This window comes from Melanotaenia boesemani, chromosome 7, assembly GCF_017639745.1.
Source record: "Melanotaenia boesemani isolate fMelBoe1 chromosome 7, fMelBoe1.pri, whole genome shotgun sequence".
NCBI classification, from domain to species: Eukaryota; Metazoa; Chordata; class Actinopteri; order Atheriniformes; family Melanotaeniidae; genus Melanotaenia; species Melanotaenia boesemani.
The window spans coordinates 1,292,376-1,319,972 of record NC_055688.1 but is presented as its reverse complement, the minus strand read 5'-3'; the positions used below and the strand labels follow the sequence as shown (position 1 = coordinate 1,319,972).

The 27,597-nt window shown below is 43.4% G+C and overlaps 2 protein-coding genes across 3 annotated transcripts in view; both read left to right on the top strand.

Moving 5' to 3' along the window:
- Nucleotides 1-13,883, top strand: part of tgfbi (transforming growth factor, beta-induced) — a 55,736-nt gene extending 41,853 nt beyond the window's left edge. The window contains exons 12-17 of one of the 2 annotated variants that reach the window (XM_041990323.1): nucleotides 7,093-7,223; nucleotides 7,494-7,618; nucleotides 7,749-7,851; nucleotides 10,224-10,291; nucleotides 13,540-13,564; nucleotides 13,630-13,883. In XM_041990323.1, coding sequence (XP_041846257.1) covers nucleotides 7,093-7,223; nucleotides 7,494-7,618; nucleotides 7,749-7,851; nucleotides 10,224-10,291; nucleotides 13,540-13,564; nucleotides 13,630-13,691 — 514 coding nt within the window. In that variant the 3' untranslated portion in view covers nucleotides 13,692-13,883. Of the gene's footprint in view, nucleotides 1-7,092; nucleotides 7,230-7,493; nucleotides 7,619-7,748; nucleotides 7,852-10,223; nucleotides 10,292-13,539; nucleotides 13,565-13,629 lie in introns of both variants that reach the window. The other variant, XM_041990322.1, reaches the window with a different exon arrangement.
- A 1,570-nt stretch (nucleotides 13,884-15,453) lies between these two features.
- Nucleotides 15,454-23,664, top strand: exosc3 (exosome component 3). The gene is made up of 4 exons (XM_041989576.1): nucleotides 15,454-15,761; nucleotides 16,196-16,345; nucleotides 22,876-23,027; nucleotides 23,109-23,664. The coding sequence occupies exons 1-4, from the start codon at nucleotides 15,537-15,539 to the stop codon at nucleotides 23,314-23,316; spliced, it is 735 nt and encodes a 244-aa protein (XP_041845510.1). The 5' UTR covers nucleotides 15,454-15,536; the 3' UTR covers nucleotides 23,317-23,664.
- The last annotated feature ends 3,933 nt before the right edge of the window (nucleotides 23,665-27,597 follow it).

The following is a 27,597-nucleotide window of genomic DNA, read 5'->3' as shown; positions in this document are numbered from 1 at the left end:
TTGACTTGAGTCTTCTCCCCATAAGCATTTGAGCAGGCGACAAACCAACCCCGCTCAGTGGTGTATTTCTATACTCCAACAGAGATAAATATGGGTCACCATTACCGTCCTGTGCTTTTTCCAGCAGGTTTTTTATCGTTTGGACAGCTCTCTCAACTTGCCCATTAGACTGCGGATAAGTCGGACTGGAAGTGGTGTGTTTGAAACCCCACTCCGTGCTGAAATCCTCCATCTCCTGGCTCACCAGCTGTCTTCCATTATCAGAGAATAACTCATCTGGTACCCCGTGTCTTGCAAATACAGACTTAAGTCCAATGATGATGTGTTTGCTTGTGGTTCCATTCAGCTTCACAATCTCTGGAAACTTCGAAAAATAGTCCACACAGAGTAAAAACTCTGCATTATTGAAGTGAAACAAGTCCACACCTATTTTTGCCCAGGCTCTCTCAGGCACTGGATGAGACATAAGAGGCTCTTTGGGATTGTTGTTCTTGTGCGCGTTACATACTGCACAACTAGCCACAACTTCCTCTATCTGTTTAGCCATACACGGCCAGTACAGTACATCACGGGCTCTTTCCTTACACTTAACTATACCCATGTGTGACTCGTGGATTTTACTGAGCATTTCACTTCTCAGCGTGTGTGGTACAACTAACCTGGAGTTCTTTAATATGAGTCCATCCACATACGCTAGTTCTTCTCTAAATGTCCAGTATGGTCTAACTTTGTCTGGCAGTTGTCCCTGTTTATTTGGCCAACCCCTCTGGATCATCTTAGCAACCAGCCCCAACACAGCATCTTCTGCTGTTGCTTTTCTGAACTCCTGCAGTTTTTCCTCAGATACTGGAAGTTGGTTAACAAAGTTGACCTCCAGTTCTTCATCAAGGAGTTTCTCCTTGTGCTCTTTTAAAAATGCTCTGCTCAGAGCATCAGCAATATGCATCTCCTTGCCTGGTTTGTGTTTAACCTCCAGATTGTACTTTTGTAGCCTCATAAGCATTCTTTGCAGTCTGGCTGGGGCGCTGAGGAGTGATTTTTTAAATATCACTTCTAGTGGCTTATGATCACTTTCTACCTGGACTTTTCTTCCATATAAATACTGGTGGAACTTTTCGCAGCCAAATACAATAGCAAGCAGTTCTTTCTCAATTTGGGCATAACGTTTTTGACAGTCAGTTAAAGCCCTGGAGTCATATGCTACTGGCTGTCCATCTTGAAGCAACACGGCTCCTAGACCCTCTGAGCTCGCATCCACAGATAAAGTGACCGGCTTGTCCACATCATAGTACTTCAGTACTGGTGCTTGGCTGACGAGAGCTTTTAGCTTGTCAAAGCTTTGTTGTTGCTCCGCCCCCCAATGCCACTCAACGTTGCCTTCCAACTTCCTCAGAGGAGCATTAATGTCCGAGAGGTTAGGGATGAATTTAGATAGATATTGTAGCAACCCGGTGAACCTCTGGAGCGTAGCTTTGTCCTCTGGTGCAGGCATTTCCTGAATGGCTCTGACCTTTTCAGGATCCGGCTTGAGTCCTTGCTCACTGAGCACATGTCCAATGTAAGTGATTTCAGTCATTCTTATCTTACACTTGCTTTTGTTCAGTTTCAAGTTAATGCTTCGAATACGGTCAAGCAGTTTCCTCAGTCTACAGTCATGCTGCTCTATGCTCTCTCCCCAAACTAGGATGTCATCTATTACATTGACTACACCCTCTAGCCCTTCCAGGTGTCTGGCTATGCACCGCTGGAACACTTCTGGTGCTGAGGATATACCAAATGGAAGCCTTTTAAATCGATATCTTCCAAATGGTGTGTTAAATGTACATAGGTGAGAGCTTTCTTCGTCCAACTGAATCTGCCAAAATCCATGATTCGCATCTAAAACTGAGAAGAATTTGGCATGTGGCATTTCAGCCACCACTTCTTCTATTGTGCGCAACGGGTAATGTTCCCTCTTAATGGCAGTATTAAGGTCTTGTGGGTCAATGCAGATCCGCACTTTGTTAGGTTTGGAGACTGTCACCATACTATTTACCCAGTCCGTAGGTTCTGTTTGTTTGCTTATCACACCTAAGCTTTCCATTCTTTTAAGTTCTTCCTCAATTTTGTCTTTCAGGGCGACCGGCACTCTCCTGGGTGCATGAACAACTGGGGTGACGTTTGGATCTGTCTTAATGTGATATTCTCCCGGTATGCAGCCTAACCCAGTAAAAAGATCCTCATATTCACTGAGAATGTCACCCTCTGTTTTGAGCACATGCAGTCTTTTGACAAGACCCATTTCCTCACATGACTCTCCTCCTAAAATCGCAGGTGCTTTGTGTTTTATGACTTCAAACTCCACATCATAGCTTTTGTCTTTGTACTGACATGCCAACATAATTTTCCCGTGAGCTTGAATTTGGTGTCCTGCATAAGCAACAAGCTTGGAGTGAGACCTCCCCACTTTTTTTGTCCAATCTCAGCTTTCTGAGGTTGCTTAAGGAAATGACGTTACAATCAGCTCCAGTGTCCAGTCTAACTTTCAAAACTGTCTTGTTGACAATCAGATTTTCATGCCACTTTTCTTTCTTTGCATCCACTGTATTAATCTGCGAGGCTTCATGGTCATGTTCTGCTTGAATTGTGCCAATGAAAAATTCCTGATCCTCTGCCTTATTTAGCTGTTGCACTTTATGGTTATCTGTGTGTCTCTGCGACCTGCACATTTTTGCATAGTGATTTTTCCTGTGGCAGGCTTTGCACACTTGTCCGTAGGCAGGGCATTTCCTTGGTTCATGCTTGTAGCCACATCTGGTGCAGACCCCTTGATTTCTCATTTTTATGCTCTGTGACACAGCACCATCGTATTTCTTTTTATCATGTTGCTTTTGTTTGACAACTTTATTAACCGGAATTTCAACCTCTTCATTCAGACTTTTGAGTTGACTCCGACTCAACTCACTGGCTCTACAAATGTCTACTGCTTTTTGCAGCGTGAGGTCAGGTTCTCTCAATAACCTTCCTCTAACTTGATCATCCATTATGCCACATACGATTCTGTCCCGGATCAGTGAGTCAGTAAGATGCTCAAACTCACAGTCTCTCGCTTTATTCTTTAAATCCGTCACATATGCATCAACAGTTTCTGATTTACCTTGCACTCGTGTGAAGAATAGGTGTCTCAAATATGTTACGTTTTTTCTTGGTTCGCAATATTGACTGAATAGCCTTTTCATCACGCTGTAATCATCGACGTCCTCATCGAAGTCGAACGTGTTGAACACCTTAATTGCTTCGTCCCCGGCCACATGCAGGAACGTGGCTCTTTTCACCGCATCAGATTTTTCCCCAACTCCGCTGGCGACAAGGAAAAGTTCAAATCTCTGGATCCAGACCCTCCAGTTTTCCGCTAGATTCCCTTCTAGACTTAGTGAAGTCGGCGGTTTCATCTGGTCCATTTCTGCCCCGTTACTTCACTTCTGACACCATGTAATATATGAGGTGGATGAAGCCATACTTGTTTCTCAGGCGTGTCTTTTTATTCTGCGATCCTTACACCAACACAGCACATACAAAACCACAGTGCCACCTATGGACCAAACTTAACATTGACCTACTGGTATTACAATACACTACACTGTGATTTAGCCATTTGACCCTCTTTCTTCTTTTTAAGGACGTAAACTCCCGAACGAATGTTATTCAACACTCCTTCCATCTTTTGTTGCTTGTCTGCTTGGCGCTTTCTGTACGTAGCCTGCGTAGCCTACTACGCGCCTACGTGGACATTACGTTATAAAACGTGACCTGTGTTTAAATAACTGATAAATATTTTGTCTTACATATTATAGTAACAAAATGTAGACATTGATTAAGGTCTTTATTTTCAGTTTGACAAAAAAATAAAATTAATAGATAGAACTAGATATTTCAGAATAGTAAACCACACCAACCTGCCCCGAAGTGAAGCGAAAATTCTTTGACCCGCCCCAACCCGAACCGCGGGTAACCCGCGGGACACGCAGGTTAGGAGGCGGACCGCGCATCACTACTGTGCGTGCCCGTGCTGCCATCTTCCTTGGGGTGGCCAAGGAAGACATTTTATTTAATTAGATTTCACTTCTTTTTTTTCTTTTTTTTTTGGTAAGCTGGGTTAAAATGCAGGGGGTGTGTCTAGAGGGGTGTCCAGGATGGCATTGGCCACCTCTGAAATCTGATTGGACACCCCAGGTGTCACCTCAGGTGACTGATATGTCATTGAGACATACGGAGAAGGACAGAAACATCTTTCCAGACTTGCAAGGATCACCAGTATAACTGCAGCAGTTTGAAGGAAATTTTAAACTAGTTTCCTAATTAGTCATTCTTTATATTGACATCTGGTTGCACATTTCTAGAAGAGATTTTGTTTCTGTGCAAGTACAGCTGATGTTATGTAAGGCTGTTAACATGATGTTAGCTTGAAGCTAAGTAGCCGTACTAATCTACAGCACTAGATTAGCTTTGAGCTAATGTGGAGAAACCAGGTCATATTTAGTTTTCAGTGAGTGTATTTTGGGACGACACATCAACTCAGTTAATCAAGATTTTCACATTGGAGCTCAAAATAAACTATAAAGATGCTCAAAGAGAAGCTCAGTATCCATGTTACTTAGCGCTGACAAAGCTAGTGCTAGGCGATCCAGTGGAATTTTAACAGGGGGCTAGCAAGGCTGCCAGTTAGTTTTAAAGTAGCTAAAATTTGGAGAAATATATCCGGTAACCAGCTTGATTTTGAAGAGGAAGATATAAGAAAGAAGAGAAAGGGTATTTCCAACATTTCAGTAAAGAGGAAGGACACAGAAAGCAGCCTGACAGCTCCCAACATGTGCTAGCCACACAAGGATCCAGTCTACCACCATCAGACAGTAAGCCAAAACTTATCTTTCTATGGACCTATTTGAACTTGTAAATATTCCCTCCCCCCATGTAAAAAAGTGTAACTACACCACTGATAAATTCTAGTGTCAGGTCAGTTAGGTAACAGAGAGGAATGACTACTCTCTCACAATAGGTTCCTTTCACTGTGTAATTTCCAGTCAGTCCCAAAGAATTCTCATTAGTCCTTAAGGTCATTCCTTCAGGTACTTTAATGCTGTTAAAAAGCACCGGCTGCTTTACATAGTTTTCCATCCACCACAGTCCTTCTCCCTGATCCAACTGACTCAGCAGTGGGGAAATTTTGTTTTTCTCAGCAACCTGGCAACAGCAAGAAAATACATAGTTTGTTCCAGAAGGATGTTGTTTCTCCTCCATATATATATCCTAATGGAGCCGCTATGTCCCAGATATTAACTGGAAGTAAGCCTGAGTCATCCCCCACAATTTTTTATTGTAAATAAGGTGAAAGAAGTGTTATTTAAAATTCTTCATAAATTTTAAGCAGCCACTGGCTGGTGCTGCTCTTTCACGCAGAGGTTCTGTTTTTTTAAATATCCACAAAAAGAACGACAAAAGCTTTGTTTTATAATAAACCTGTTAATATTGTTAACTTTTTCTTCATTCACAGATGAAAATTTGTTTGGAGAATACTACATTTCACTCATTTCCCTAAAGATGTGGAACCACACGATCACTATTAAACTCAAAGAGGCTCTCAAAATAGTTTGCATTATGTGAATCTTTGCATTCGATTCTTATAACATTTATTTAACACCCCTGGAAATCTAAGATCATAAATATATATATATTTATATTTATTTAGGATTTGTCCTTGGAAGTAAATTTGTCTTGGGCAGCTGCAACATAGTCACGTACAGATAGCACACATTAAATAAAGAAAGTGTTAGGACTGGGATATACTTGCTGTGAGTGCAAGCGTACACATCAACGTTCTGCTAATCTCAGGAATGTCAATAACAAGAAACAGCAATAACAATGCAACAGAAGTTTACAAAGAGATTAAGACTGAAAACACAGACACATATTAAATTAACAATAAAATAAGTATATCCAGACAAAACTAAGTTAAAAGAGGCTATAACTGAAGGAACATAGTAGAAGGGGTAAAAAGTAAAACTAACCGTATACACCAACCTCTCATACAACAGCTCTGCTGTGAAAGGGACAGGAAGTGTTATGGATGTTGGGATAAAAGGAATACTTACATCTATTATCTTTGCATTTGATGACACTGAAACATTTATTTGAAAGGAGGAATTAATATTCTGAGAATAGGTATGGTCTCAAGAAATGACATCATGGGTGTTCAAAAATCAAACAGTGAATAAATAAGAAGGATAACTCAGTATAAATCAGTGGTTTTCAAACTTTTTGAGCCACGACCCCCCAAGATAAGATACATCAGTGTTTGCGACCTGCACCCCCACTCGACAGCTTAAAGATTAATTGTGTGATGTATCAAATAGGTCATCTTGCAGCATCCTCTAAATGTAAGGCTGAAAACAGAATCGTCATATATAAGAAGGATAAAGTGTGTTTACTGCCGTGACAAGGCACCTACATGCCCAAAATCAGCTTCTCAAGTGTCAAATTCACATTTTTAATATGGCAGGTGTACAAATTTTGTTGTTTATGAGTTAATGTTTTAAAAAATTTAGGCGCTAATTTCAAAGATTTATCTCTTCATTAATGGTTTATTTTGACAACCTCAAATCAAATTCTCCTTTGGGTCCCACAATGGTTTGGGCTGGCTCTGTGCCAAGCACAGCGTGTTAAAATGTTTACACGATGTTGTGATTAATGCCAAACAGCCTATGTTTATATAGAAAACATAACCTCTGAGCCAACTTGGAACACTTCATTTCATTTCATTCAGTTGGTGGCTTTCACGCTAGGCGTTAAAGTTTATGACACTGAGAGAGTCATCATTGTATCATCGGAGGATTTGATTACGTTTGTTTGTTTGTGTGCTTCCACCCTCATTTGTATAGAGTGTAAATAGAACAGGAGAGCTCACACAGCCATGGGAATTCTGATGATGTCTCAGAGGGTACCAGTGATCTATAGTAGTTCACTGTGCTGTATACTCCATCTGTTCCAGTGTTTATTTAAAAATAAATAAATGACTTCAGCTTCTTGTTCATGTTTCTGTCCGTCGTCTTCTTGCAGCATGCTAGTCGGAGCCATCCAGACCGCTGGAATGACAGAGCTGCTGAACCAGCAGGGGGCGCTCACCTTGTTCGCTCCCACCAACGATGCCTTCAACACACTGCCGCAGGCCGAGCTCAGCAGGATGCTGCATGAGTGTTAGCACGCACACACAGAAACACACATTCTCTGGTTCAGAACATCCTGTGTGTGTGTCAGCTAGATGTTCTTTCTCTCCTTGTTTGGTCTGAGCATCCTCAGAGTGTTTATGTGAGTTGCCATAGAAACGTTCTGCTCAGCATCAGCAGCTGACATGTGTTTGTGTCACATAATTCCTTTCATCACATGATGGCGTCCTCTGGTGGCCACAGTAAGTCAGGTGATGAAGAGTCTGAGATCAGATCAGCTGTCTCTGTTTCCAGGGAGACCTCAAGAGCTGTCAGGTGTGCTCAGGTACCACCTGGGGGAGGGGCTGTTGGTGAGTGGGGGGGTCGGATCACACACCAGATTGACGCCTCTGCAGGGAGACAAGCTGGAGCTGGGCATGGTCAGTGCCAAACTTTTTTCTAATAATTGTCCTCATTGGTTCTGGAGTCTGTGGTTGTTTTTTGTTTATAATCAATCATCCTAATGGACGCTGATCAGCTGACTGATGGATTTGTGTCTCTGTGTCTCAGCGTAACTTCACCATCTACGTGAACAAGATCCCGGTGATCGATGCTGATCTGATGGCGACTAACGGAGTTGTTCACGCCGTCGGTAGCATCATCAAACCACTGCGTGAGTCCAAGCTGCAGCTTGTTTGTTTGTTCGTTTGTTTGTTTGTGTTGCGCCTGCAGGGTATTTACCTGGCTGGTTCCTGTTCCAGAAAGCAGATTCAACAAACCAGTTTCTGGTTCCAGTTCAGCTGCTTTGAGTTGGTTCCATCAACTCTATATTCACCCAGAGTAAGACACCACAGTAAAAATCTATCAGTGCAGCTCTGATACCTGGACTCACCATGGCAACTGGTGACAAAAAGTATTCTCATCATTTTACCTCATTAGAGCACGAGGTTCTCATACCAGCGTACAAGGAATACAAAGAGGTTTTGTGGGAAAAAGGGAACACTGCTGCTGGTGCTAAGGAGAGAGATGCATCATGGGAGAAAACTGCTGATGAGTCAGTGTGGAAGTTGCAATCCACTGGCCCACTCACTTAAGGTTCAACTTTAGAATAAAATCTGAGTTTTATTTAGTTTCAATCCCACTGAGGAAAAGCACACATGGAGGAAACTGAATGAAGAATAAAACAGTTTTCAAAAAGTTAAGGCAGATGTTCTCTAGAATCTAGACCATGATTGATTGCTAGTTTTTATTTCTGTTTCACACTGGCTGATGTTCAAAGTAAATATTCAGTGGCTGTTTCCACATCAGTATTTCAGTCCAACACACACTCTCATCAGATTTAACTTTAAAAGTCCAAACTAATTTACACTTTTATGTGAAATAGAGAGAAAATGTGTGTCAGTAACTTGTCACGTGTAAGGTGTGTCTTGGTGTGATGATGAATGTGAACAGAATGATGTAGAGGACTGTACAAATACAAGCTGACATTGAACTGGTTCACACACTTCTGTTTTTGTGTTTTGTTGTTAATCTTGTTAGAATGCAGCATTCTGAGCAAAAAAAACACTAAACAGCTTTCATGTGCATTCAGAAGTTAAATTAAGTTCACCTGTAAAAGTTAAAGTGAATTTAAATTTCATTCTAACATAAAAAAGCCAAATAGCCCAAAATGTGTTTGTCTGTAGTTTGTGTCTCCATCAGCTGGTTAACTTCACCATCAGCTAGTTAACTTCTCCATCATCTGGTTAACTTCACCATCAGCTAGTTAACTTCACCATTAGCTAGTTAACTCCTAAATCTGTTAGTACATTTCACCATCAGCTAATTAACTCCTAAATCTGTTAGTACATTTCACCATCAGCTAGTTAACCTCACCATCATCTGGTTAACTTCACCATCAGCTAGTTAACTTCTCCATAAGCTAGTTAACTTCTCCATCAGCTGATTAACTCTGAAATCTGTTAGTACATTTCACCATCAGCTAGTTAGCTTCTTCATCAGCTGGTTAACTTCACCGTCAGCTCGATAACTCCGAAATCTGTTAGTTCACTTCACCATCAGCTAGTTAACTTCGAAATCTGTTAGTTCACTTCACCATCAGCTGGTTAACTTCACCATCAGCTAGTTAACTCCGAAATCTATTAGTACATTTCACCGTCAGCTAGTTAACTTCTCCATCAGCTGGTTAACCCCAAAATCTGTTAGTTCACGTCACCATCAGCTAGTTAACTTCACCATCAGCTAGTTAACTCCTAAATCTGTTAGTACATTTCACCATCAGTTAGTTAACTTCACCATCAGTTAGTTAACTTCTCCATCAGCTGGTTAACTTCACCGTCAGCTGGTTAACCCCGAAATCTGTTAGTACATTTCACCATCAGCTAGTTAACTTCACCATCATCTGGTTAACTTCACCATCAGTAGTTAATTTCTCTATCATCTGGTTAACTTCACCATCAGCTAGTTAACTTCACCATCAGCTAGTTAACTCCTAAATCTGTTAGTACATTTCACCATCAGCTAGTTAACTTCACCATCATCTGGTTAACTTCACCATCAGCTAGTTAACTTCTCCATCATCTGGTTAACTTCACCATCAGTAGTTAATTTCTCTATCATCTGGTTAACTTCACCATCAGCTAGTTAACTTCACCATCAGCTAGTTAACTTCACCATCAGCTAGTTAACTCCTAAATCTGTTAGTACATTTCACCATCAGCTAGTTAACTTCACCATCAGCTAGTTAACTTCACCATCATCTGGTTAACTTCACCATCAGCTAGTTAACTTCTCCATCATCTGGTTAACTTCACCATCAGCTTGTTAACTAAACCATCAGTTAGTTAACTCCTAAATCTGTTAGTACATTTCACCATCAGCTAGTTAACCTCACCATCCTCTGGTTAACTTCACCATCAGCTGGTTAACTCCTAAATCTGTTGGTTAACTTCTCCATCAGCTGGTTAACGTCACCATCAGCTAGTTAACTTCTCCATCAGCTGGTTAACTTATCCAGCTAATCCAGGAATATTTGTGTGTCTGCAGCTCCTAAGGTGGACAGAGAACAGGCTGATGGACCTGCAGTTGCTCCCAGAACAGAGGCCTCCTTCAAGGTGAGAACACAGAGGACATCTGCTGGTTCTGTAGCCCCAATACAACCAGAACCACTGCTGAGCACAACATCAGAACTTATTTACAGACCATCAGTACTGACCCATACTAGAACCAGCCCACACACCATCATAACTGACCCATACTAGAACCAACCCACACACCATCATAACTGACCCATACTAGAACCAACCCACAGACCACCATAACTGACCCATACTAGAACCAACCCACACACCATCATAACTGACCCATAGTAGAACCAACCCACACACCATCATAACTGACCCATACTAGAACCAACCCATAGACCATCATAACTGACCATACTAGAACCAACCCATAGACCATCATAACTGACCGATACTAGAACCAACCCGCACACCATCATAACTGACCCATAGTAGAACCAACCCACAGACCATCATAACTGACCCATAGTAGAACCAACCCATAGACCATCATAACTGACCCATACTAGAACCAACCCATAGACCATCATAACTGACCCATACTAGGTCCAACCCACAGACCATCATAACTGACCCATACTAGAACCAACCCACAGACCATCATAACTGACCCAAACTAGAACCAACCCACAGACCACCATAACTGACCCATACTAGAACCAACCCACACACCATCATAACTGACCCATACTAGAACCAAGCCACACACCATCATAACTGACCCATACTAGAACCAACCCACACACCATCATAGCTGACCCATACTAGAACCAACCCATAGACCATCATAACTGACCCATACTAGAACCAACCCACACACCTTCATAACTGACCCATACTAGAACCAACCCACAGACCATCATAACTGACCCATACTAGAACCAACCCATAGACCATCATAACTGACCCATACTAGAACCAACCCACCCACCCTCATAACTGACCCATACTAGAACCAACCCACAGACCATCATAACTGACCCATACTAGAACCAACCCACAGACCACCATAACTGACCCATACTAGAACCAACCCACACACCATCATAACTGACCCATAGTAGAACCAACCCACACACCATCATAACTGACCCATAGTAGAACCAACCCATAGACCATCATAACTGACCCATACTTGGACCAACCCACAGACCATCATAACTGACCCATACTAGAACCAACCCACAGACCATCATAACTGACCCATACTAGAACCAACCCACACACCATCATAACTGACCCATAGTAGAACCAACCCACACACCATCATAACTGACCCATAGTAGAACCAACCCATAGACCATCATAACTGACCCATACTTGGACCAACCCACAGACCATCATAACTGACCCATACTAGAACCAACCCACACACCATCATAACTGACCCATAGTAGAACCAACCCACACACCCTCATAACTGACCCATAGTAGAACCAACCCACAGACCATCATAACTGACCCATACTAGAACCAACCCACAGACCATCATAACTGACCCATAGTAGAACCAACCCACACACCATCATAATTGACCCATAGTAGACCCAACCCACACACCATCATAACTGACCCATACTAGAACCAACCCACAGACCATCATAACTGACCCATAGTAGAACCAACCCACACACCATCATAACTGACCCATAGTAGAACCAACCCACAGACCATCATAACTGACCCATACTAGAACCAACCCATAGACCATCATAACTGACCGATACTAGGACCAACCCACAGACTATCATAACTGACCCATAGTAGAACCAACCCGCACACCATTATAACTGACCCATACTAGGACCAACCCATAGACCATCATAACTGACCCATACTAGAACCAACCCACAGACCACCATAACTGACCCATACTAGAACCAACCCACACACCATCATAACTGACCCATAGTAGAACCAACCCACACACCATCATAACTGACCCATACTAGAACCAACCCATAGACCATCATAACTGACCCATACTAGAACCAACCCATAGACCACCATAACTGACCCATACTAGAACCTACCCACACACCATCATAACTGACCCATACTATAACCAAGCCACACACCATCATAACTGACCCATACTAGAACCAACCCACACACCATTATAGCTGGCCCATACTAGAACCAACCCATAGACCATCATAACTGACCCATACTAGAACCAACCCACACACCCTCATAACTGACCCATACTAGAACCAACCCAAAGACCATCATAACTGACCCATACTAGAACCAACCCATAGACCATCATAACTGACCCATACTAGAACCAACCCACACACCCTCATAACTGACCCATAGTAGAACCAACCCACAGACCATCATAACTGACCCATACTAGAACCAACCCACAGACCATCATAACTGACCCATACTAGAACCAACCCACACACCATCATAACTGACCCATACTATAACCAAGCCACACACCATCATAACTGACCCATACTAGAACCAACCCACACACCATCATAGCTGGCCCATACTAGAACCAACCCATAGACCATCATAACTGACCCATACTAGAACCAACCCACACACCCTCATAACTGACCCATACTAGAACCAACCCACAGACCATCATAACTGACCCATACTAGAACCAACCCATAGACCATCATAACTGACCCATACTAGAACCAACCCACACACCCTCATAACTGACCCATAGTAGAACCAACCCACAGACCATCATAACTGACCCATACTAGAACCAACCCACAGACCATCATAACTGACCCATACTAGAACCAACCCACACACCATCATAATTGACCCATACTAGAACCAACCCATAGACCATCATAACTGACCCATACTAGAACCAACCCACACACCATCATAATTGACCCATACTAGAACCAACCCATAGACCATCATAACTGACCCATAGTAGAACCAACCCACAGACCATCATAACTGACCCATACTAGAACCAACCCACACACCATCATAACTGACCCATAGTAGAACCAACCCACACACCATCATAACTGACCCATACTAGAACCAACCCACACACCATCAGAACTCAAGTATTTCTTTTATGAGCTGTTTGTAGGAACAACAAAAAAAACAGACATCCAAAGAAACTTCCATAAAGATTACTTGTTGGATTCGCATGTCCATGAATCATGTGACATCATCCTCCACTGATGATGATAATGGTGAAGGATTCTGATAGACTTTGGGTCAGAACATTATCAGAACCTGAGGATGTGACAGACAGTGGTCGTGATGCCCTGCTCTCTGTCTTGCAGGTGGACCCCAGGAGCTTCAGGAACGGTAAGTGTTTCGTTTCAGGTGCTGATTGGAGCCGGTTCTGGTTCTGATTATGTTTGTTTCCACAGACGACCTCTTCCAGAAGGTTCTGAAGAGTCGCTCCAGCAGGACGATGCAGAAGAGTCAGTGAAGCTGAGGTGATGAAGGAGGAAGATGTTCTGAGATGTTTTTTCCATTTTTGATTTGTGTTTTCTGTAAAAAGCAGTTTGAACATGTGTGAAGTTCTGGACTCATGTGGTTCTGCAGCATGTGGGCAGGTCCGAGTCCTGAGCAATCAGCTGTTTCTTTGTGTTTTTGTAAAATAAAGCTGAAGGTTTGACCACACAAGCTGTCCTGCTTCTCTGTGTGTGCGTGAAAGGCTGCAGAGCGGCCACGTGATACACCAACTCACATTATCTGAACTCCTCTTGCAGCTCTCAACGTGAACAGTTCTCCTCTGAGTGTGCATGGAGATGAAGCTTTGTTAGAAATAGCTGTTGCTTTTTACAAAGTTTAGTACATCGCAGTGAATGCCTCATAGGCAGTAGGAGGAGCATATTTGACAAAGTAATTCTGTGAGAGTAATCTGATTACTTTGACAGTAATTAGATTACTGAAAACAGCTGATTATTGTTTCATCAGCTGTTTTCCGGACTTGTCCCCTGGCATTAGGACCTGTCCTCACAGCTGATCCAGCTGTACTAAACAGAACAGTTGGTCTCCATGTGGTTCTGGAGAAACTAAAGTTCTGATGACCGTCCGGATCATCGGTACCAGGATCAGAGGTGTTATGTGGGTTTCACTGTATTTCCTCTGTTACAATGGGTTTTACTTCCCAACATTTTAAGATATTTTATAAAATTACTTTAAAAATATATTTTGAATCATTTCATAACATAAGATTTAAATTTCTAGAATATTTAGAACAAACAGAACCAACCTGAACAGGAACCTTTATGTTTCATCTGATCTGTGTCTGATGTTTTCTCCACCAGAGTTCTGATGTTCTGACGAGTCGACCCAAACTGGCAGAACTCCAGATCTCAGAGTTTACTTTCACAGACAGAACTTTTCCTGAAGGACAAATCGGTCGGGTTCTGTCTGCTGTAGAACGAGGAGAACTTTCTGTCCCCATCATCATCACACGGCTTTGAAATTCAGTCTGCTAACAAATAAATACAGAAATTAATATTTAATTAGAGATTTACAAAAAGTATTATAAACTACTACTTTGTAACAGGAACGCTGCTGTTAAAACAGGCACTTATTTATTTAACATGTTGGTATCCAAAGTTACTGCGTTTTACTTCATACAGCAGTACTTTTAGAAGAAAACTGTGCAATACACACAGGTGAGACAGTAACACTGCCATGAATTGCAATTTATTGTAGAAAATCATGTGATTAATCACAATGTAAAAATGTAATCATTACCCAGCCCTAGTTTAAATATAAAAAATTAACTAGGCAGGGGAATAACTTTTCCTTTACATCATTTATATCTTTTTGGTTTGATAGAACAGACTTTGGTTTGTATGATGAGCTGAGTCAGTTCAGGTGGTCAGGATTCCTACACATGAGGAAATATACATTTATGTACATTTAAAATAACTTCTAGCTCTTGAAAAGTTGCTCTAACAATGATTAATGAAATACCAGGGAATAAATGTTTTGTGACTTAGTAGCTGTAATGCACATGTAAATGAGTAAATATGCAAAATAAATTCAATATGTACATAAAGAGAACAAATAAAAATGAAGAAAATAATGAAAATGCAATAAATAAACTGAATTAATAAGTAAATGAAGACCAGGTTTGGATGATGGTTCCTGGTTTTAGTAAAGTTTCTGAACAGCGACGGTTCCAGTCGATCAGGACCAGATCAGGACTGACAGAACCGCCGTCAGTCTTCCTGGCCGACAGGGGGCGCTGCAGTTGTTTCATTCATCCGTCTTCTGGACGTCAACAACGCGGCGAGTGCCAACAGCAGCCGGTATGTTTTCCACTCTGAATAAGAAAGTCGGACAAGTTTTGTTACCAGGAGATGAGTTCTGTTGCGAGGCAGAGGACACCATCTCTCTGACGGGCAGCGCGAAGCCGGAGCGGGCGGTGTGCGGGCCGGGCCTGCGGTGGAGCGGAGACCGACTGCTGGTGTCCAAGAGCGGCGTGCTGAGGCATAAACCTCCGCATACGTTCTGGATCGACTCCCAGCAGAGGAGGGTGAGTACCGTCCGGTTTGTGGACTGAAGGAGCTGCAGCCGAACCAGTTACAGAATCCAACAGAACAATCAGAACGGTTCCGGTTTGTTGCGAACGTTAAACTTTATTAAGTAAAGCGCCATAAATGTAAAATGACTCATTTTTTAAAGGCAGTTCCGTGCGTTTGAAAAGAAAGCTGCCTTCATTCTGTCCATCTGTCCTCAGTTTGTTCCTTTGGCCCCTTTCTGTCCTGTGCCCTGAGTCTATCCCCACTATGTCCCCTTTCTATCCACATTAAGTCCCCAGTATGTAGTCTTCTGTCCTCAATTTGCCCCTTCTCTGGCCTTATTATCTTCCCAGCTGTTTCTGTCTTCATTATGTCCCCCTTATTTGTCCCTTTTCTGTCCCCAGTGTTTTTCTATTACTTCCTAAGTACATCTCTTTTCTGTCCTCAGTATGTCCCTGCCAAAGGAGAGATGGTCATCGGCATTGTGACTTCCAAATCTGGAGATGTCTTCAAAGTGGACTTTGGAGGAAGCGAGCAGGCGTCTCTGTCCTACCTGGCGTTTGAGGGAGCCACCAAGAGGAACAGACCCAATGTCCAGGTGAGACTATTAGGATAGGGTCCAGGTGAGACGGTATAATAATAATAACTTTATTTGTATAGCACTTTTCGAAACAAAGTTACAAAGTGCTTCACAGCATTTAAGAACACATACACAAAGGTAAAACAATAAAACATGAATTCAAAAGAGACAATAAAATTAATTAATAAAAACAAATTCACAATAAGAAAGCCATTCTATAAAGGTAAGTTTTTAATTTAGTTTTAAAAGTGCTAACAGTGTTGGCTGCCCTGAGCTCCTCAGGCAGAGAGTTCCAAAGTTTAGGAGCTCAGACTGAGAAGGCCCGGTCTCCTCTAGTGAGGAGACGGGAGGGGGGCACAGTCAGGACGCTCTGACCTGAGGTGCGCAGGCACCGACCCGGGACATAGGGGGAAAGCATGTCACAAATATAGGTGGGGGCTACACCATGGAGGGCTTTAAAAGTAATTAATAAGATTTTAAAATCAATTCTAAAATTGACCGGTAACCAATGTAGGGAAGCTAAGATAGGGGTGATGTGTTCATGTTTTTTAGTGCCTGTTAAAAGTCTTGCTGCAGAGTTTTGGACCAGCTGGAGACGACTGAGCAACTTCAGACCTAAACCTGAGTATAGCGCATTACAAAAGTCCAACCAGGAGGAAACTAGTGCGTGTATCACCTTTTCCATTGATGGAGACAAAAATCTGCTGATTTCTGAAGTTTGGTTCAGAGCTACGTTCAGGTCCACCTGGATGCTCCCTCGTCCAGGTGAAGCTCCGTCTCTGATAGGGATGTCAGGATTACAGATAGTCTTGGTACGACTATTGTCAGAGAAATAATCACGATTATTATACATAACGTATCTACATGCACACTGATACCAGGTGATTTAATCTGTTGCGTTTGTTTGGAGAGAAGAACTCCGCCTGTGCCGTACTGTACCACTCACTTTTTAATACCAATGCTATCACAGCTAATATTTGGAAATACTACATAAACCCACAGCAGTGTTGCCGGCTTAGCGACGTTGTCGCTGTATTTAGCGGGTCTTAAGACCATCGAGTGCCTTGTTTTCAAAAAAGCGACTAGAGACAAATCTAGCAAAGTCTTCTGGTATTGGAGACTTTTGGAGACTGATGTGAAAGAACGTAGTTTATTTTTCTCAATGAGGAGCAGGTGCTGCACAGACCCCTCCCCCGTCCACTCATAGGAGGCCTGGTCCTCCTCTGCAGCAGTCAGAGCAGGAGATGATTGCCGCTGCTTCATCACCAGGCTGAAACGAAGCGGCTGCTGGTGAAACGAAGCGACTGCCGGTGAACCAGTGGCTGCCGGAGAAACGAAGAGGCTGCCGGTGAAACGAAGCGACTGCCGGTGAACCAGTGGCTGCCGGAGAAACGAAGAGGCTGCCGGTGAAACGAAGCGACTGCCGGTGAAACGAAGCGGATGCTGGCGAAACGAAGCTGCTGCCGGAGAAATGAAGCGGATGCTGGTGAAACGAAGCTGCTGCCGGTGAAACGAAGCGGATGCTGGTGAAACGAAGCGACTGCCGGTGAAACGAAGCGGATGCTGGTGAAACGAAGCTGCTGCCGGAGAAATGAAGCGGCTGCTGGTGAAACGAAGCGGCTGCCGGTGAAACGAAGCGGCTGCCGGTGAAACGAAGCGGATGCTGGTGAACCAGTGGCTGCCGGAGAAACAAAGCAGCTGCCGCTGAACCAGTGGCTGCCGGAGAAACGAAGCGGCTGCTGGTGAAACGAAGCGGCTGCCGGTGAAATGAAGCGGCTGCTGGTGAAACGAAGCGGCTGCCGGTGAAACGAAGCGGATGCTGGTGAAACGAAGCGGCTGCCGGTGAAATGAAGCGGCTGCTGGTGAAACGAAGCGGCTGCCGGTGAAACGAAGCGGATGCTGGTGAAACGAAGCTGCTGCCGGAGAAATGAAGCGGCTGCTGGTGAAACGAAGCGGCTGCCGGTGAAATGAAGCGGCTGCTGGTGAAACGAAGCGACTGCCGGTGAAATGAAGCGGATGCTGGTGAAACGAAGCTGCTGCCGGAGAAACGAAGCGGCTGCTGGTGAACAAGTGGCTGCCGGAGAAACGAAGCGGCTGCCGGTGAAACGAAGCGGCTGCCGGTGAAATGAAGCGGATGCTGGTGAAACGAAGCCACTGCCGGTGAAACGAAGCGGATGCTGGTGAAACGAAGCGGATGCTGGTGAAACGAAGCTGCTGCCGGAGAAACGAAGCGGCTGCCGGTGAACCAGTGGCTGCCGGAGAAACGAAGCGGCTGCCGCTGAACCAGTGGCTGCCGGAGAAACGAAGCGGCTGCCGGTGAAACGAAGTGGCTGCCGGTGAAATGAAGCGGCTGCTGGTGAAACGAAGCGGCTGCCGGTGAAACGAAGCGGATGCTGGTGAAACGAAGCGGCTGCCGGTGAAATGAAGCGGCTGCCGGTGAAATGAAGCGGCTGCTGGTGAAACGAAGCGGCTGCCGGTGAAACGAAGCGGATGCTGGTGAAACGAAGCGGCTGCCGGTGAAACGAAGCGGCTGCTGGTGAAACGAAGCGGCTGCCGGTGAAACGAAGCTGCTGCCGGAGAAATGAAGCGGCTGCTGGTGAAACGAAGCGGCTGCCGGTGAAACGAAGCTGCTGCCGGTGAACCAAGTGGCTGCCGGTGAAATGAAGCGGCTGCTGGTGAAACGAAGCGGCTGCCGGTGAAACGAAGCGCATGCTGGTGAAACGAAGCGGCTGCCGGAGAAATGAAGCGGATGCTGGTGAAACGAAGCGACTGCTGGAGAAATGAAGCGGATGCTGGTGAAACGAAGCTGCTGCCGGAGAAACGAAGCGGCTGCTGGTGAACAAGTGGCTGCCGGAGAAACGAAGCAGCTGCCGGTGAAACGAAGCGGCTGCCGGTGAAATGAAGCGGATGCTGGTGAAACGAAGCGACTGCCGGTGAAACGAAGCGGATGCTGGTGAAACGAAGCGGCTGCCGGTGAACCAGTGGCTGCCGGAGAAACGAAGCAGCTGCCGCTGAACCAGTGGCTGCCGGAGAAACGAAGCGGCTGCCGGTGAAACGAAGCGGCTGCCGGTGAAACGAAGCGGCTGCCGGTGAAATGAAGCGGCTGCTGGTGAAACGAAGCGGCTGCCGGTGAAACGAAGCGGATGCTGGTGAAACGAAGCGGCTGCCGGTGAAATGAAGCGGCTGCTGGTGAAACGAAGCGGCTGCCGGTGAAACGAAGCGGATGCTGGTGAAACGAAGCTGCTGCCGGAGAAATGAAGCGGCTGCTGGTGAAACGAAGCGGCTGCCGGTGAAACGAAGCGGCTGCCGGTGAAATGAAGCGGCTGCTGGTGAAACGAAGCGGCTGCCGGTGAAATGAAGCGGATGCTGGTGAAACGAAGCTGCTGCCGGAGAAACGAAGCGGCTGCTGGTGAACAAGTGGCTGCCGGAGAAACGAAGCGGCTGCCGGTGAAACGAAGCGGCTGCCGGTGAAATGAAGCGGATGCTGGTGAAACGAAGCGACTGCCGGTGAAACGAAGCGGATGCTGGTGAAACGAAGCTGCTGCCGGAGAAACGAAGCGGCTGCCGGTGAACCAGTGGCTGCCGGAGAAACGAAGCGGCTGCCGCTGAACCAGTGGCTGCCGGAGAAACGAAGCGGCTGCCGGTGAACCGAAGCGGCTGCCGGTCAAATGAAGCGGCTGCTGGTGAAACGAAGCGGCTGCCGGTGAAACGAAGCGGATGCTGGTGAAACGAAGCGGCTGCCGGTGAAATGAAGCGGCTGCTGGTGAAACGAAGCTGCTGCCGGTGAAACGAAGCGGATGCCGGTGAAACGAAGCGGCTGCCGGAGAAATGAAGCGGCTGCCGGTGAAACGAAGCTGCTGCCGGAGAAATGAAGCGGCTGCTGGTGAAACGAAGCGGCTGCCGGTGAAATGAAGCGGCTGCTGGTGAAACGAAGCGGCTGCCGGTGAAATGAAGCGGATGCTGGTGAAACGAAGCTGCTGCTGGAGAAATGAAGCGGCTGCCGGTGAAACGAAGCGGATGCTGGTGAAACGAAGCTGCTGCCGGAGAAATGAAGCGGCTGCTGGTGAAACGAAGCGGCTGCCGGTGAAACGAAGCTGCTGCCGGTGAACCAAGTGGCTGCTGGCTGATCCCACACTGGCTCCATCAGATAGTCATGCCTGTTAATGAAGAGTGTGAACAAAAACCTTTAAAAAGTTAGAAGTGCTGTAACATGTTGTTGCGGACTCCTAATTATAAAACAAACAACACTTAACAAAATCAAGGAAAATATTCAAATTAGTTTTATTATTGTCATGATTATTTTTTGCCTTTCTAAACATTTTTAGTTTGTCTTTTTGTCAATTTTTGCCTCTCCTATGACATTCTTCTCGGCTGCAGCCTCCATTATAATTATCAGCACCAGGTTGATTATGCAAAGTAGACGATGACGCCATTTAGTGACTTCAAGCAGCTTTTAGGACAGCCGATGGCAACTTTTCTTACTGAGGGGTTGGCCTCAGTGACCCACATATGTACATACGTACATCACCAATATCATGCAGTTAATGTTAGGCACATTTAAATATTACACCTGATATGGCACTAATCAATGTCACTGAGCGGTTTGGTTTGGACTGGTTCGCTCCGGTACGCTACTTTGTGTGTTTTCCATTATAAAATGGGCCCATACAACCATTAAGGTAGTAAAATAGTAGTAAAATTTCTATGGTACGATAAGGGCGGCGCTACCGGCATCGCTTATAGAATACATTGATTGGTGGACAGAAAAACGTCACTGCCCACTGACAAAAGCAAGCGCGACACAAACAACGCTGCTGCTAGTTTGTGGTTCAGTTGCACGTTGAGTTCGGACGTTGGAAAGGTAACAGGAAAAGGATGCCTGCAAACAACAGTAAGGTCTGGTCAGCTCTGGAACTACAAACGTTCATAGCTAAATCTACTAAGTGTCGTTTTATTTTATGCCGCTGAATATGGGGTCTTAAGGACTCCCTGGAAAGTAATGCAATTCAGAGTCGAGCCTTGAGGTGTTTTCTGGGAGTTCACAAATTCACAGCAAAGACTGTTCTTGATGGGGACTCAGGTTGGAAATCCTGTCTTGTAAAACAAAGACGTGAAATGGTTCGGCTCTGGAATCAATTCATTCAGAAACCAGATGAAAGGCTGACCAACAAAATCTTTAATTGGGACAGAGCTCATACTCATCCACAGTCCAGTGACATTTATGAAATATCTTCCTCTTGTGATCTACGCCATATTTTTAGTACGAATCTGCAGACAGAGACCTTTAAACAAACGTTTCATTTTTATAAGAACCGATGGGAGGAGGAGATTTGGAGGAATTTATGTTCAGATTAAAGAAGATTACAGAAACATATCTAACGCTGCACTTATTGAGAGGTCAGAGGTCACTGTGTGCACAGTTAAGATCGGAACGTTGCCCCTAGCGACGGCAATAGGCAGGTATGACGGTACACCTGAAGAGCAGCGCTTACATGTTTGTGTGATCTGGAAGTTGTTGACAATGAACTTTTTGTTCCACTGTTCGATGAACGGAGAAAATCTTTGTTGAAAAAGTACAAAGGAAGAAAGCCGTTTGTTTATGAGTATGACTTGTTGAGTCGGTTCTTCCAGGAGATTCTTGTGCTAGCTAGATGAGAAGGCCTGGAAACAGTGTATACTACATCAGCACATAATCCTCCCATTTGTCTGGACCCACATTGTTGTTGCTGTATAAGCTGATGGTTTTATGTGTCTTGATTTTGATTTTCTGTTTTTTATTTCCTGTGTTTTGCCATGTTTGTCATGTGTCATGCACATCTTGTGAAATAAACAAACCAAACCAAAGCTAAGTCTTCGAACTTCTCCGTTATCTTACGCCACCTGACTCTCTCCCTCAGGTTCTTTCCTCTTCCTTTGAAAATATTTTAATGTTGGCTTACTCATCTGAAATGACATCATTAAGTTTATTTCATGTAAATGTAACGTAATCTGAAATGTGTGAAGCGAAACTTTGTATAATTAACGGTTAGCGTTACTGTCGCTAACATGGCATTATTAAAATTGAACTAAAATTAGCTTAATATTTGTTAACGTATCCTTGCTTAGGTTCCTTTCTCACCTTTTTCCTTCTCTTTTTACTCCGCTCTCACCTCTTTGCTGCCACTGTCAAGCGAGCCACAGTAGAGTCGAACAGGAAGTGGAGACTCCAGTGTTCGTTTTTCAAAATTAAGTTATTTGCAGAGCAGTGTCACATTTCCAGAGTACAGTTTCACTCTTATAATGTTTGCAAATACAGGCTTTTATTTAAATGGATCCATTCATACAATATCATTTATATTTGTAACATCTGGGGAAAAAAATTCTGAAGGCATGGTAGCTTTATTTTGTAGTGCATCAAATCCGTCTTCTCGGCTTCATTCCAATCACAGAATCAATGATTAAGTATTGCTTATCTTGACATCTCTAGACTCTGAACTTACAGTTTCAGTCATTTGTCGGTTGGTCTGCAGGCGTTTTGAAGCCCCTCCTCCTGTGTGTCACCTGTGCAGGTGGGTGACCTGGTGTTTGCTCAGTTCATCATAGCCAATAAAGACATGGAGCCGGAGCTGGTGTGCATCGACGGCGCGGGACGAGCTAACGGGATGGGAGTGTTCGGAGCAGGAGGTTTGGTCTTCAAAGTCTCTCTGGGACTTGTCAGAAGGTAAGTTACCTGAGACCATGTTGCCAGTTTTTAAACCAGCAGAGGACAGGTGTGTTGACATTTCCTGCCTCTGTTTCGCAGACTGCTGTCCCCCCAGAGCGACATCCGGTCCGACTTGGAGCAGCTGTTCCCCTGTGAGCTGGTGGTGGGGATGAACGGCCAGGTTTGGGTCAGGGCCGCCAGCATCCAGCAGACCCTGATCGTGGCCAACCTGCTGCAGAGCTGCGACACCATGACAGCACAGCAGAGGCAGCAGCTTTTCAGGAAAGTCCAGCAGGGGGCGCTGTAGACGAGGACCACATGCTGATTCCCATCACAACTCTGAGCCCCGCGTGAACTTGGTCTTTGTTTAGGTGCACGCCTGTGGGGCTGGGCCACAGATGTAAGAGAAGATTCCATGTCCCAAAGGGCTGGAAGTCAGCTGACCAACAGTCATCACTGATCAGTTTCTTCTGATCAATCAGTGTGATCAGTTTGTTGATCCACTGAGAACAAACACAGCAGCTCATAAGAGACAGTCAATCAAAGGAGCGTGTATCCACGGAGATGTGTAACCATGGAGACGTATAACCATGGCACTTTTCATCAGTTGGAACGTTTTTGTTTTCGGTGGGATCAATAAAACTGAATTCTGTCATTTTTCTGTCGTAAACACATCTTTTCATTTTCGGTTTATCAGAGCTGAAATGAAGCTCACTTTTCATGTGACATGTCTCCATGACAACAGGGGAGATGATGGAACAGCTGCAAAGGGATTAGGAGCAGATTGTTCACATGACAACGATGAAATTCTGGCTCAAAACTCATTCTGATTGGCTGCTTCGCTGCACCAAGATAGCACTAGAAAAGATGGCTTCTAGTTCCCCATGACTTGTTTGTTTCAAGCTTCATTACATGTTTGGTCAGAATTATATTTAATTTCCATATTATTAAATACATTTCTTTTCTGCATAGGAAGCGATCACATTCTGTCCACCATGTTACCTGACGTACAGGTAGAACTCATCATCTTTGTTTAATGTAGCTGGGCTTGCAGTTGGGCATCGAATGTTCAGTGCATATCCTGCTGCTGCTAGCCTAGCCAAACCTCACAAAGACATCAAGATGACAAATATATGTCAGTTAATATGGTGAAAATAATTTGACAGCATTTCATATTCAGAAGAATACTTTAGAGATATGGAAATACATCATTCCGAGTCTGTAATTCCAGGAGCTGGACTGTGGCAGGTGTGTTTATTGGAAAATTAAAGAGTTAAGGATTATTGAGCATTATTATTATTGAGCATCAAAGGTTTGATGAGTTCTTCACACAGGTGTGATGAAATTTGATAAAATCTTTTTCATGCTCTCCTTACAATCTAATCCACATTTCGCATGTCACAAGTGTTGCGATCATATTGAATCATTCCATGATGTAAACACACAACTAATCTGATCACTTCATCATCATAAGCCCGAATCTGATCAGATTTATTTAATTTGGATAAGAGATATTTGTTCATGTAAACAAAGTTATTGAAAACTTAATGACAAGATTTCCCCACATTATTTTAAAACTAATCTAATGCTAGCATATAACTAGATTAGCACTGCTGCATAGCGTCATGCTAACAGGTTAGCAGCCTTATATAAAATTAGCAGTTGGAGAAATTCTCTTCAGCCAAATTATTTTTAAAGGATAACTAGAAAACTACTTTAAAACTGACTTCAAAGTGATGATACTGGTGATTCATGCAGTTCTGGAAGAACATTTCTGTCCTCCAGTGACATGTCGATCAGATTAAGTGGTGTCCAATCAGATTTCAGAGGTGGGTGCCACCGCTCTAGCTCCACCCCTACCTGGAAGCATTTTGATGAAACCTTATTGTGATGAATACGGTTCCTGCCTTTAATCCCAGAATGTGGACATCAATGTCAGAAATCTGAAGTTGTTCTCAGAAGTTCTAAAATTAGAACTTTGATATCAACAGCATAATTCTGAGATTAAATTTAGAATTCCTGCTCCAATCTCAGTAGACTGAGAAGAAAATACTCTTACTCCATGAAATACAAACATTTTGGTATTATCTATAAGATAAATGTCAGATCTCTAACTTTTCTCCAAATCTCAGAATTCTGAAAAAAAAGTTCTGCCTTTGATGTCTGAGTTCTGACATCAGTGTCAGAATTCTGAATTTGATGTCAGATTTCTGACACTGATGTCAGAGAACACGGACATCAAAGTCAGAATTCTGACTGATTTCAGAAATCCAACATCAAAGTCAGAATTCTGACTGATTTCAGAAATCCAACATCAAAGTCAGAATTCTGACTTCAAAATCAGCATCCTGCCTTTAATCACTGAATGTGGACATCAATGTCAGAATTCCGAATTTGATCTCAGAAGTTTTAAAATTAGAAATTTGATCTCAACAGAAAAATTGTGAGATTAAAGTTGGAATTCTTTCTCTGATCTCAGTAGACTGAGAAGAAAATGCTCTTCCGCCATAAAATACAAACATTTTATTATCTATAGGTTAAATGTCAGCCCTCTGACTTTTTCTCCAAATCTCAGAATAATGAAAAAAAAAGAGGATTCTGCCTTTGATGTCAGCATCTGGTTTCAATATCAAAATTCTGACATCTCTTTAATGTGACATCTACTTCAGAATTCTGACTAAAATCTCAGAGTTCTGAGATCAAAGTACAGAATTCTGATTATGATCCCAGAACTCAGACATCAAACTCAGCATTCTGACTTTGATCTCAGAACTCGGACATCAAAGTCAGAATTCTTACTTTGATCTCAGAATTCGAACATCAAAGTCAGAATTTGATCTCAGAATTCAGACTTCAACCTCGGAATTCTGACTTTGATCTCAGAACTTGGACATCAAAGACAGAATTCTTTCTTTTTTTTTTTTTTTTACCCCCCCCACCCCAACACACAGAAACACGCGCACAGACCTATATCCTTGCACACTCCTGCTCATCCTAACACACACACACCTTTGACGTTGATGTCCACATCAACGTCAGAATCCTGAATTTGAACTCAGAACTTGGACATCAAAGTTAAATTTCTGACGTTGATCTCAGAATTGGGACTTCAAACTCACAATTCTGAATTTGACCTTAGAATTCGGACATCAAAGTCAGAATTCTGACTTTGATCTCAGAATTTGGATATTGTCAAAATTAATGTCAAAATTCTGATTTCAAAATCAGCATCCTGCCTTTAATCCCAAAATGTGGACATCAACGTCAGAATTCTGAATTTGATCTCAGAAGTTTTAAAATTAGACTTTTGATATCAACGGCAGAACTCTGAGACTATACTTAGAATTTTTCCTCCAATCTCAGTAGCCTGAGAAGAAAGTACTCTTCCTACATAGAATACAAACATTTTGTCGTTATCTATGGGATAAATGTCAGATATCTGACTTTTTCTCCTAATCTCAGATTTATAAAAAAAGATTATTCCTTTGATGTCAGCATCTGGTTTCAATTAAAAAATTCTGACATTAATCTCATAAATGTGACATCAAAGTAAGAATTCTGAGTTTGATCTCAGAACTCAGATATCAAAGTCAGAATTCTGAAGTTGATGTCAGAAGTCAGACATGTGTTGTAGAAAAATTACCAAGAGTATGAATGAGTAAAAGTAATTAGAAGATTTATTACAGGAGAAGTATAAAATACAAACAATTTCACTTGCAAGTTGAGAGTGTCGTCCAGTCTCGCGTGAAGTCGAGAGAGACTCTGACTTTGCATCATTAGCATCAGTTTTTATTCAGCCTGGTTCCAGCTGAAAATCAGTCTCTCAGACTGATAGTAGGAGAAAGGAGATTGAGAGGCGCCATTCTCGCCCAATCAGGCTGTCGTTCTCTAAACAACTGTTTTCTATCAGCTGCCTATCAGTCTCATCTTTCTCCCACGTCATGAATCTGGAAGAGTGGTCAGCCTGTCCTCACATACAATGACCCAACAGGAGAATAAAAACGTCAGTGTTCTATATCAGAAATGTTCTATATCAGAAGGAAAAGAAAACATACGTCATGAGATGTAATTGAGAATAACAAATGAATAAATGCATTTTACAAGTAAAAGAATGATTACACTTGTAGTTATTATATGAGTAAATGTGATTGATTACCATATGTATTAAAATTACTTCCACACATGTAAGTCAGAATTCTGACGTTGATCTCAGAATTTTTAAAATTGGAATTTTGATCTCAACTGCTGAATTCTGAGATTAACGTCAGAATTCCGACTTTGATGTCCGAGTTCTGAGATCAAAGTCAGAATTCTGAGATCAAATCCTGGTTCATCACCAACTTCCTAAAACTGAACAGTAATAAAACTGAAATTCTCCTCATTGGCACCAAATCCACCCTTTTGAAAGTTAATAGTTTCTCCCTCACCATCAACAGCGCCTCAGTTTCCCCTCAGGTCAAGAGTCTGGGTGTCATCCTCGACAGCACTTTATTTTTCACCTCACACATCAATAACATCACCCGCTCAGCCTATTTCCATCTTCGCCCCTCCCTCACCCCCCACACCACCTCTATCCTGGTGCACAGCC

What these genes read in the sequence shown, in the direction of transcription:
- exosc3 (XM_041989576.1), top strand. Translation starts at nt 15,537, where the DNA reads ATGTTTTCCACTCTGAATAAGAAAGTCGGACAAGTTTTGTTACCAGGA. An exon ending in TCGACTCCCAGCAGAGGAGG is followed by an intron (nt 15,762 to 16,195) that starts GTGAGTACCGTC and finishes TTCTGTCCTCAG; the next exon opens with TATGTCCCTGCCAAAGGAGA. An exon ending in TCTCTGGGACTTGTCAGAAG is followed by an intron (nt 23,028 to 23,108) that starts GTAAGTTACCTG and finishes TCTGTTTCGCAG; the next exon opens with ACTGCTGTCCCCCCAGAGCG.